Here is a 12,315-nt window from a genome sequence, read left to right as displayed (position 1 = left end):
CCCTATAGAACCTGATGTTCACTATATAGCCCAGGGTAGCCTTGACATTGTGGCAATCCTCCTGCCTCTGCTTCCCATGCACTGGCATTGTAAATGTGTGCCACCACTCCTAGCTGCCTGCTTTTTTTTTTTAACTTTACTGTAAGCTCTGTTGATCTCTGATCTCACTGTTTGAGACTGACACCTCAAGATGTGCTTCTGCTTGAGGAGTTCTTCTCTTTAATTTATTTTTAATTTAAATTAGAAACAAACTTCTTTTACATGTCAATCTCAGTTCCCTCTCCCTCCCCTCCTCTCCTACCCCCCACTGGCCCCCTATCCCATCTCCTTTCTGCTCCCCAGGGAGGGTGAGGCCTTCCATGGGGGATCTTCAAAGTCTGTCACATCATTTAGAGCATGGCCTAGACCCTCCCCCATGTGTCTAGGCTGAGAGAGTATCCCTCTATGTGGATTGGGCTCCCAAAGTCCATTCATGTACTAGGGATAAATACCAGAGGCTCCATAGATTAACCAGACCTCCAAACTGACATCCTAGTTCAGGGGGTCTGGAACAGTCCTATCCTGGTTTCCCAGCTATAAGTCTGGGCTCCATGAGCTCCCCCTTGTTCAGGTCAGCTGTTTCTGTGGGTTTCTCCAGCTTGGTCTTGACCCCTTTGCTCATCACTCTTCTGTCTTGAGGAGTTCTGAACTGTGTTAGTGCCATCTTCCAGGGTCTTTGGTCTCATCATGTGTTTCTTGCATCATAAGCCACAGATGTTAATTTCTAGACTCAAAATTCAAAGAAAATCAACCATTTTTAGATTCTAAATAAGAAACAGCCTCATTTTTCCTATGCATTCTCTTGAAGAGTATGGGGTAGGGATGGAATAAGCTTGCGTAGACAGGATTTCTGGGGTGCCCTGCTTTGTTAGAGTAAGCCAGGACCAGCCACCACAGGTGCCATTTTGGGCATGTGTCATGGAAACATGTGACCTCTGTTTCTAAGTACAGTGGCTGGTTTGGGATTTTATAATTAGAGACATCCATTGCAAACAGTGATTCATGAAAACCAAGGCAGATAAAATTCTATTTCTCTATAATGAGCAACAAGACCTTCTGCAGGGCTCTGATCCTTCTTGGACTTCAGTGTGGGACATCATCTGTATAGCAGAATTTTATTAATGTTTCTCATGGTTTTCATAGTTAAATTGTTTTCTGTAGTGTTCAAGGGTTGATGATGAAATGACATTCTGTGACATATGGCTAATATCATAATTAATTGTAAGCAGTTCTAGTTCTGATTAGCAATGCCTGGGGGCTCTTGCTCTGTCAAGTGAGTGTATTGTGGGTGCTTGAGCAGGGGGTACAACTGATGAAGGAGAAGAATGTTGGACAGAGACCCACGTTTTCTTGAGTTCCAGTTGGGAGCCCCAGACCTAGACATGCGCCTGGACTCTGCAGCTTCATTGCAGAGATACAGCTTGTTACAGTTGCAGTTCCTGGTTTGGAATGCAGGAGATAAGTATCGATTTAGCAAACCACGGAAGTCAGTACTTTTTCGTCTCCCCTACCTTCTCATGAAGCTAAAAAGGACAGGGGTTTAGGACAGCCTAAAGTAAGGAGAGAGAGCACTTCACACTAGTAGGTCTCCTTCATAGAGGCAGTTTATGTTTGGTAAAAACATCTGATAGTGTTTTCCAAAATGGTAGTAATTGCTGGGCATCCTCTCAGGACTCTGAACCCTCAGAAGGGCCGACTAGAATCTGGAAGAGCTTCCCAGCATGGCAGAGAACACAGTCTCCCTACCCTGAGTGCCCATCCCTGCTGACTGCTTAGTCTGGTTTCTTGGACCTGCCAGGACCTTCCTTGACATCCTGCTTTTAAATCAACTTAACTTGTTCTCTTCGTTCTGAGATACTGTATAGTTAAGACTGGCCTCGAACTCAGAGATCCTCCTACTTCACCCTCCCTGGTGCTGGGATTAGAGGCATGCACTACCGTACTTGTCATTTGACCATTTGTTGTTTTTTTTATCTTAAGTTCATCAGTTTCTACCTCTCTTCGAATAAAGATGAGTCATGGGGAGCTAGAGTAATTTTCTTCTCTTGTCTTTCTTCTGCTCTTCTAGTAGATTCTTGCTGTATGCCCGTTGTGTTCAGCCCCTTAGCAGCTGTGGGTAGAGTGCATCATGCCCTATCCTGTTGTTTGACTTTAGGGTTTCAGAAGAGCATGCCTTGGGAAAGAAGAAACAGAAACCTAAGATAGCCTGTAGGGCTGGTACCCAGCTGTCTGGGGATTAGAGCTATTGTGGGAAGTTTGCCAGTATGAGCTTCCTAATTCTTCTTTGCAGGAATCACCTGGGGATAAAGTCCGTACGGTCTGACCCAGGATGACCTATAGGCTGCATTCAGAAGCACCCTGTGTCCCAGGCTGACTGGGAACTTCCAACTGAAGTCACTTGTACCCGAGTCTTTCCATGAGCTGTGTAGTGTAGTGTCCCCCACCCCGGCCCTCCACATGCTGGAGAAGTGCTAGGGTGAGTCTGCCGTCACCAGGACCCCAGAGTCCGTCTGTCTCAGAGATCATTCAGTCTCACTGTTCTCTGTCCAGATGTGGAAACTCAGGCTGTAGACTCTGTTACCTGAGCTCATGGCAGTGATTGACGGAAGCAATCTTAGACTGCAGACCCTCTGTGGGTTGGTGAGACTGTTTAGAAGGAAGTGCCAACCTTGCTCGCAGGAGTAACTACCCCACATTCAGGAGCCTGAACTGCTGAGTTGGCTTCCTAAGGGGCTGTGCGAGATGCAGCCCAGGGCACTCCCACTGTGTGCGGCAGGAACGTAAAGGAGCGAGTTAGCCCAGAATACCACTGTGGCCGTCAGGTACAGGGCTGGAGAGAAAGGGCCCTGAGAACCAGGCGCCAGCCTCTGTGGGGCTGTTCATCCCTACCCATGAGTCTCTCTGACCATCATGACCGTCAGGCACAGAGCTGGAGAGAAAGAAAGGGCCCTGAGCACCAGGCACCAGCCTCTGTGGGGCTGTCCATCCCTACCCATGAGTCTGTCTGACCATCGTGACCATCAGGTACAGGGCCCTGAGCACCAAGGACCAGCCTCTGTGGGGCTCTGGAGAGGACAGAGAAGTCATGAGTATAGATGACCCATAGTCAGTCTTCCATACTGTGGGTTCTGCACCCATGGATTCAACCAACTGCAAAATGAGTATATTTAGAAACAGATTATTTCTGTACTGAGTATTCAACAGATTTATTTTTGTCATTAATTCCCTAATTAATACTGTATGAGCATTTGCATATCACTTACATTGTGTTGAGTCTTATAAGTCATCTAGAGATGATTTAAAGTCTGCAGGAAGGTGTAAATGTTACATATTATTAATAGGAAGATTTGGGCTGGAGAGATGGCTCAGTGGTTAGGAGCACTGGCTGCTCTCTCAGAGGACCAGGTTCAATTCCCAGCATCCACATGGCAGCTCACCGACTTCTGTAACTTCATTTTCAAGAGACCTGACATGTTCCATTGGAATCAGGCATGAACATGGTGCACCGACAGGCATGCAGACAGAATACCCACACACATAAAAATAAACAAATACGATTTAAAAATAAAAGATTTGAGCATCGGAGGATTTCAGTATCTGGTGGGGGTAAGGGGCTTATAGCCAGTCTCCAGGGATACTGTGAGATGATGGTATCTGGTGTCTGTGTCTGAGTGTGTTACAGCCTGGGATGTGTGTTTATTATGCTTGGGTGTGTGGTCTCTGAGTTCCTTCCTGAAATATCCGTTCTCTACTCCGTGGCTCTAGTTCAGAGATGACCTGCTGTCCCTGGAGTATGAATCTGTGTGTTCTTTTCAAGGTGTGGAGGATATCTTTACAAGGACCTTGCTATATGACACTACTGATGATTGCCTTTGGCTTGTGGTGGGGACACCTCCTGCGGATCAGACCCACTCAGAGTGTCTTCATTTCCACCTGTTTGTCCTTATCCAGTACACCCCTGGTGTCCAGGTTCCTCATGGGCAGTGCCCGGAATGATAAAGAAGGTAGGTAAGCAGCATGCTCTAAGTATGTGTGTAGTTAATATCCATGTGCGGCTCACCCGCCGACTCATGACGGGAGGCCTGTAAGGGGAAACTCTGAGTCCTCCTTCACAGGGCTGTCCAGGTACACGCTCAACTGTTGCGTTCAGTGCCTCCAGGCCGCCACTTCTCTGCTAGGTTAAAAGGAGCACCCATCATGTGCTCGTGTACTTAGCATCCCTAAAGAGCCGGAAAGAAGTCAGGACGAGAAGGCTGTACAGCACAGCGCATGGAGGCTGTGGAGGTGGTAGCTTGTCCAAGAGGCCAGTGTTACTCTTGGCTCATTTAGTTATGGCAGTACTGGGAGCTGACACAATTGGTGAATTTTTCTGTAAAACCAGAGCGCTTTGGCAATGACGAAACCACCAGCTCTTGTCCTTGGCGTGGCTTGCTCTGTGTGTGTAAATGGTTGTCATCTCGGAGTCACTGCTTGGTGTGGTGAGACCAGAGCAGCATGAAGCAATCGCAAGTGACCTTATCATCAAGCTTGAGTCTCTGACAGAATTAACATTTCACATCTACTCGGTCACGGGTAAAGGCAACACACAAGGCCAAAGTGTCATAGCCACATCATGTTGATTCCTGGAACACATCTGGAACAGAAGAGGAAATATAAAAAAAAAACCAAGAAGACATGGCTAACTCCTCTAATGAGATTGGAAGTGTTGTGCTGGTCACAGCGAGCAGTGTGGGACAGTGGGTGGAGCTACCTCCCAGCATCCTGAACTCTAAGCTGGGCGGAGCTCTGGAGTCCCAATAGAACTGTCCCAAACACTCATAGTATGACCTAGGGGTAAGGGGCTTCTCACTGGTGAAAGAGAAAACTGCGCAACTCTACCAGACCCTGGGACCCACGGGATATGGGTCTAACACATCCTTGGGTGGCTCACCTTGCTGTCATTCCTTAGTGGCCCGGTTTGTGATAACCCAGCAGAGAGGTCCACGCTCCCTGTGGGTGACACCTGGGGCATAGGATGGGGGACAAAGGTGAGAAGGTGGGGCGAGTGATGAAGTGTGAAGTAGCCTCTGACTGCCAGCCTACACATGATAAATCTGCTTCTAGAAGAGACGGCCATCAGCCTCTGTCTGTGAGTCCTCCTTCACAGGAATGTTCACAGACCACAGTGGGCACGATCGGATGACTGAAAATGTAAATGAAGGCGTCACATCTGAGTAACTGGATCACATACAGAAAGCTTAGAACAGACTAGAAGCATTCAGATGCCTGCTTTGAGATGGGAAGCTGCAGAAAACGGCTGGTGGTTTTCCAGGCCCGGAGAAAGGCAGGAAGCTTGGATTTAAAATACATCTCTAAAACCGAATGGGAATAATGAAAAGTTTGCCCTGGTCATCTCAAAATACAGAAGCAGCATTTCCAGTCCAAGTTGATCTCAGCAGTCAATGCAAGAGACAAGTAGCTTGAAGGAACAGCAAGTGCCTTCTCTGTGCCATGAGGTCACGTCAGGAGGTGGAGAACCCACAGAAGTCTTGGAAAACAGGTCACAGATGCAGAAATGTGGCTGAGGGAGGAGCTGGTGGAGGGTTTTCTAACATCCTCACGCCCCACGCTACAGGATAGCAATAGCAGAAGGTCCAGAGGGGTAGGGAACACGCCAGGGAAACGGTGAGGAGCGTGGGATTTACAGAGCTGGACTCCTGGGGACTGCTTGGAAAGGAGGCTGTTTTTGTTGCATTTTAAAGGTCACAAAGGTCACACCAAAACTGCAGAAAAGGTTGAAGCTCTTGGTGAGTGTGACAGGGGGCTGATCCACAGAGGGATGCAGACTCTTCTTTTTTAAGTTTTAATGTAAAGAAGTAATAAAATATACAAGAAATTTGGGGGTAAGTCTCTTAAAAAAGTGTGTGTTACCATTGAGTGAGAAGAAAAAAAACATACTGCAATATTATTGAAGATTTAATCAGGGAATTTGAGTTCGTGGAAAAAAAAGACTTAATCTGTAATATATTGTTTCTCCTTGAATTTATAAGCTCACTGCTATTTTAATATAGAAATCTGCCAGTGTTCTCGTGGGATTTGGCAAAAGGAACTTCAGATTCGTTAGAAGCCAAGAGGCCAGGAATGGCCCTTGAGGATTTGAGTGAGGAGAGGCTGGGGAGATGGCTCAGTGGATAAGAGCATGTACTGTTCTAGGAGACCAGGTTTGGTTTCCAGCACACATAGCTGCTCACAACCTTCTCTTTCCAGGGATCCAGTGACCTCTTTTGGCTTCCTAGGGCACTGTGTGCACATGACACAAGTACATACATGCAGGCAAACCACTCACACGCATAAAGTAAACATGATAAATAAATTTAAACAAATGCGGAGTGAAGAACCCTCCAGATAACAGGACTTTCCGTGGCTGTGACAAGATAATAGAGCCTTGCCACAGCACGTGTAGGACTGAACAGGCAGCCCAGGTGCTGCAAGTTCTGGGAGGAACTATGGAGTCACTGGTGAGAACAGCTGCTCTGCTGGAGAGAATAAAACCAGAGCCTTCTGCCATCTCTGGAAAAAGTAAGTTCTGCATGGTGATCAGCAGCACATGAGGGCAGAGCTTGAGAACTGCTGAAGGAAAGAGAGGGTTAGCCCATGACCTTAGTGTACAGTCCCTAAGGTAAAAAACACCAACCCCCAAAGAAAACACGGATAGCCATGAGCACAGTAAACTTAGTTTTCCATTAAGACTTTAAAACAGAGACTGGGCATAGTGGCGCACGCCTTTAATCCAGCACTTGGGAGGCAGAGGCAGGAGGATCTCTGCGTATTAGAGACCAGCCTGATCTACAGAGTGAGTTCCAGGATAGCTAGGGCTGTTACATAGAGAAACCCTGCCTCAATAAATAAATAAATACATACATACATACATACATAAGCAAGCAAGTAAATAAATAAATAAATGAGCATAGGCCAGAGAAAGACTTTGGCTCACTCCATAAAGTACAGGTTGTTTTAGTTACCCTCCTTATTGCTATGGTGACAGTAACCCTGACAAAAGCAACTGAGGCAAGGAAGGGTCTGTTTTCACTCAGGGTTTTGGTCACGGTAGCTGTTGTGCCCGCAGTAAGGGAGAGGGCGCAATGGAGGGCTCTGCTCAGTCCCTTTGCCCTGTTTTCAGTGCAGGACCCAACCAGAGAAACGGTTCTGCTCACATTTGGTGTTCCGTCCTGCCTCCACCTTAACAAGATACTCCTTCCCAGGTGTGCCAAGAGGCTAGCCTCATCTAAATAGTTTCCTGACAGGTGTGCATAGCAGCTTGTTCTCTTAGTGGCTCTAGACCCTGTCAAGTTGACGATGTAAACCACCACCGGGCTCACGGCAACAACTTCTGCAAGTCCATGTAAATAACTACCAAGGAGAAAATCAGCAGAACACACCTGTGGGAAAAGATACCCGCATGAATAATTGCAAAGATTCCATGTCTTGTGAGTATCCTAGAGACACAAGCTAATACCACCATGATGCTGTTTCTACTTTTGAGAATGTGGAATCTGGGAGCCACCGAACTCTCAGTGGAACTGTAAGTGGACCCAGCCTCTCTGGAGAATGATTTCAAAACAGAAAATTTTCTCTATAATTGTATGCCCCCAAAAGGTCTTATAAAGGAATATTAAAGACACCATTACTTTCAGTAACCAAAAAATGTCTGATAACATAAGTATTCAGTAATAGAACAGACCATGCCATGGGTGGCACATTCACAGGAATACTATGAATCCAATCTGAGCGAATCTCAGGGTTAGAGGAGAAACAGTGATGCAGAAAGTGTCTGTGTTGCTACAGTGTAAAGTTTGAAAGCATGAAGGCTTACACTGGCAGCCTACAGAGACAGTGATAAACCCGGTGTGGTGTGCCATGGCTCTTCAGAAAGGGGAGGGCCTGTGACAGCAGCAGCAACTTGGACGCTGGCGCAGATGCCACTGTGCAACCTGTGGCACTCTGCTTTTCCCCGCCCGCAGGGTTTTGCAATTGTTGTGAGAACAAAAGGTAACCGCTAAGGTGGAAATGCAATCTGTAGTTCTGCTTTACTGCTGTGTTTAGGAGGAGCCCCTTCCTGTGGAAGAACATGCCGAGGGGGAGTGGGGGGGAGGGGGAGAGGGATGGGGGCTTGCTCTAGTGGCATGTAGAATGTGGTAGCCTGTCACCAGAAGGGCCGAGTCTGGCTTGTTAGGGGCTGGAGGTAAAGACAGAGCTCAGATTTCCATAATCCAAGCATGTCACCTTGTCTGCCACAGTGTCTTTTGGTGATGACGTTTTGCTATAATTATATTAATAGCAAGCCATAGAAATAAAGTATTTTGGTGATTTTCTTTATAAAACATTATTCGGGCAATGGTGTGCACTTGTAGTTCCAGCTACCTGGGAGACTGAGGCAGGAGGATTGCTTGAGGCTAAGAGCCAGGCTGGGCAATGTGGTGAAACCTACCTGCCCCCATCTGAAGCAAAACTAATATAAATTTTTCTTTGAGAGCAAACACTTTTTTAAAGGGTGTAAACCTTTTAAAGTGTATCTTGAGCTGGGCCTTGTTAAAGTGCTCAGGATGGCCCCAAACTTGTGCCAGGTCCTTCTGCCTCGGCCTTGCAGTAGTTGGGACCGCAAGTGTGCCCCACCTACTGCTCCAAGGAGATTTTAAAGTCTTTTTTAATTAAATTATGAAGAGTATTTGAAATATCTTGAAAATACATCAAATGGGTTTTTTTGCTTTTAATTTTACTGTTGTGTGTGTGTATGAACACATGCATGTGTGTATGAACACATACATGTGTGTGTGAGTACATGCATGTGTATGAGCATGTGTGTGTATGTGAGTGAGCGTGTGCCATGGCATGGCATGCTTGTGGAGCTCAGACAACAACTCTGTGGAGTCGGCTGCCCGTCCGCCTTGCCATGGGGTCTGGAGGTTGGATTCGGGTTGACAGGCGGGTGTGGCTTGCCTTTGCCCATTGAGCAGTCACAGTTGCCGGGGCCGGGGCTTTGACTGGGTCCTTGGAGTTGTTGAGCCTTTGTTCTGAGCAGCTGTCTCACCAGCAGGTGACATCGACTACAGCACAGTGCTGCTTGGCATGCTGGTGATGCAGGATGTGCAGCTGGGGCTGTTCATTGCCGTCATGCCAACGCTCATCCAGGCAGGAGCAAGCACATCTTCCAGGTGAGTGTGTGTACACTGTCTGCTTGCCTAACTCAGAGTCATTGTTTATAAAAACTACCCAAGGCCGGACGGTGATACAGGTCCATGCCTTTAATTCCAGCATTCTGTGAGGCAGAGGCAGGCGGAGCTCTGATCTCTGAGTTTGAGGCCAGCCTAGTCTACTGAGGGAGTTCCTGGACAGCCAGGGCAACATAGAGAAACCCTGTCTTGAAGAGCCAAAAATAAATGAACAAACAAATAAATAAAATAAAAAGGTATCGATACCCCAAACCTTCCCCAACGTGGCCCTAACTCATGTCACATACATCTTTGAGCATAGGCTGTGGTGATACCAACAAGCCGATTCTGGCTTTGCTGTATACCAGCTCCTGGACTGGAATATTACACAGCTTCCCTGCTGTCCGCTGTGACTATTAGGGTGCGGTAGCTCACTGCTGTCTTCTGTGACTACGGGGAGGGTAGCTCATCTGTTCTTGGACTTAAGTATGTCAGTATGTGCACATGCCAAGGGTAGCCTCTGGGAAGCAGTGACACATGTCTGTCTTTGCACTCGTGTGTTGGGCCCTGTAATGACACATAAGGTGTTATATTGGATGACATTGCCTGCCATCATTGTCACTACAATGTCCTCTCATCCTTTTTCCATTGTTTCCTCCAAATGGCTCAAATCTACCTGCCCTTGCTTAGTCCATATGGAAGGAAGAGTCAGCCGGGGAGATTAACTTGACCAAAAAGCCTTTGGTTATGTTACAATGTGTCCATCTGGCATCCAGGAACACCAGCCAGGATATAAACACAGATGGAAAATAGAGGAAGCCCCGCAGAGGACGAGGAGGAGGTGGTGGTGGGGCTTGATCTTGCCTTGAGCAGACATGCTGTAACTTACTATTCTTGTAAACTGTGCTTATTTTCAGTAGACAATTAAAATCCTCTAACTACAGTTTTATCATATAACATCCACAGAGACAAAAAGCTGTCAATTGAGGCTGTGTGTATATGTTCATGTATTTGCATATGCATGTGTGTGGTATGTACCTCTATGTATAGTGTGGGGGGTGTACATGAGTGTATGTGTATGGTGTGTATGCATGTGTGTATGTACATATGTGTCTATGTGTGCATGTGAATGTATGATATGCATGTGTGTATGGTATATGTGTGTGTGTGGTGTACATGGATATGTGTGTATGGTGTGTGCGTGTGCATATGTGTGCACACACGTGTGCGCAGTGTACTTGCACATGGGGAGGAGGTGTGCATGTGGAGGAAGATGTCAGGTGTCCTGCTTTATGACAGGCAAGGTCTCTCACTGAACCTGGAGCTAAGCTGGCACCAGCAAGCCCCAGCCCTGACCCCCATAGCACAGGGGTCATGGGCATGCGCATGGCCACACCCAGCTCTTTTTGGTTGACGTTGTTTGAGACAGGGTCTTGCTGTGTAGCTTTATGTGTTCTGGAACTTGCTATGTAGAACAGGCTGGCTTCAAACTCCCAGAGATCTGCCTGCCTCTGCCTCTCGAATGCTGGCTGGCATTAAAGGTGCATGCCACCACATGTGACTTTTTTTTAATGGGTGTTAGTAATTGGAGTTCAGGTCTTGATGTTTGTGGAGCAAATGCTCTCACCCACTGGTCTTCTCCAGTCCTAGTGGAAATTGTCTTTATCCTCAAAACCTTTTTACTCCAAAGCAGAGATCCCCAAACGACCCACCTTTGAGTCACATGACTTCATTTTCTAAATTAATGTAATATGTAGATTTTATTTTAGCGATTGTATGATTCAGTCATTTATTTTGCTAAAGAAAAGTATTTTAAGATTATTAAAGAGATAGATGTTCTTGGAGGTGAAATGCCGTTTCTCTTTTCTATCCTAGCATTGTCATGGAAGTACTGAGGATCCTGTTTCTGATTGGACAAATTCTCTTCTCGCTAGCTGCTGTTTTTCTTCTGTGTCTGATCATAAAGACTTATCTCATAGGACCGTATCACCGAAAGCTGCGTGTGGAGAGCAAAGGCAGCAAAGAAATCCTCATCCTGGGAGTATCCGCTTTCATCTTCCTGATGTTGACGGTAATCCTCAAATACCTGTGGTTTGTGTGGCCCCGTGTGCAGTATGTCTCACCAAAGCCTTCGTTAACTCCGCCTTCTCACCTGAGAAGCGGCTGAAACATTAAAGTTGGGAGTCTCTATTTCATACAGTTTATCCCACCATGGCTGAGCCTACTCCATCATTGCCAAGCACTCTGTGAAAATAGGAGTTGTGAGTGCTGCATGCTTTTGTTTGTTTTTCAAGACAGGGTTTGTATTTTCAAAAACAGACGCGTGTTCTTGAAAAGGCACATAAGTACATTACTGTCTTAAACTTCACACAGCTTTGTAGTCAAAATAGCAGATCAAGTTTCAAACCACTTTTTTTTTTCTTTCTGGTGAGGATGAGCAACGTTATGGCTCTTGCCATAACGAAGACCTTTAAAACAGATCCATGCATGCATTTGAAAGAGAGCAAAGGGAGGGGCATAAGAGGGCTTAGGGGAAGGAAAGGGAGGGGAAATGATATAATCTTAAAAAATAAAAATAAAATAAGCTAGATTTGTTTTAGAAAGTAGACTTTTTGGGGGGGGGCGGGAAGCCGGGAGACATCCCTAAATAGTCTAAATAGTAAATAGTAACAGTGGCATTGTTACACACTCTGTTCAGAGATATGCCTAAATAGTCTAAATAGTAAATAGTAACGACAGCATTGTTACACACTCTGTTCAGCTGTGCCACTCAGCATTGATCCCAGGAAAATGAGATGTGTATTCTCTCAGAAACTTGTGGATGTCTGTAGCACTCTGGATTATGATAGCCAAATCCAGTGCAATTGTCCCTCAGGGTGAATGGTAAGAAACTGTGCTCTACCGGGCTGGGGAGACAGTTCTGCTGTTAAAGTGTTTGCCTTGAAAGCTCAGGGCCCTGAGCTTGTACCCACTTAAAAAGCCAGGCAGCGACAAGTCCTGTAACTCACGAGTGAAGGTGCAGTGGGGCAGACACATAAAGCCTCCCTGGGGCTTGCTTGTCATGCAGTCTAGCTGGATAGGTAAGCTT

General features: G+C 46.4%; 1 protein-coding gene across 7 annotated transcripts in view; it reads left to right on the top strand.

The window, feature by feature from the left end:
* The window catches only part of Tmco3 (transmembrane and coiled-coil domains 3), a 36,205-nt gene that overhangs the window by 13,750 nt on the left and 10,140 nt on the right, over positions 1-12,315 (top strand). For 5 of the 7 annotated variants that reach the window (XM_013122445.3, XM_021234420.2, XM_013122447.3 and 2 more), the window contains 3 exons: positions 3,857-4,043; positions 9,110-9,230; positions 11,103-11,298. In XM_013122445.3, coding sequence (XP_012977899.1) covers positions 3,857-4,043; positions 9,110-9,230; positions 11,103-11,298 — 504 coding nt within the window. The remainder of the gene's footprint in view (positions 1-3,856; positions 4,044-9,109; positions 9,231-11,102; positions 11,299-12,315) is intronic. The other 2 variants (XM_013122446.3, XM_005082624.4) reach the window with 1 other exon arrangement.

The sequence above is a fragment of the Mesocricetus auratus genome, unplaced genomic scaffold, assembly GCF_017639785.1.
Source record: "Mesocricetus auratus isolate SY011 unplaced genomic scaffold, BCM_Maur_2.0 Super-Scaffold_100031, whole genome shotgun sequence".
Classification (NCBI taxonomy): Eukaryota; Metazoa; Chordata; class Mammalia; order Rodentia; family Cricetidae; genus Mesocricetus; species Mesocricetus auratus.
The sequence above is the reverse complement of the archived record's forward strand: the minus strand, read 5'-3'. Positions and strand labels throughout refer to the sequence as shown.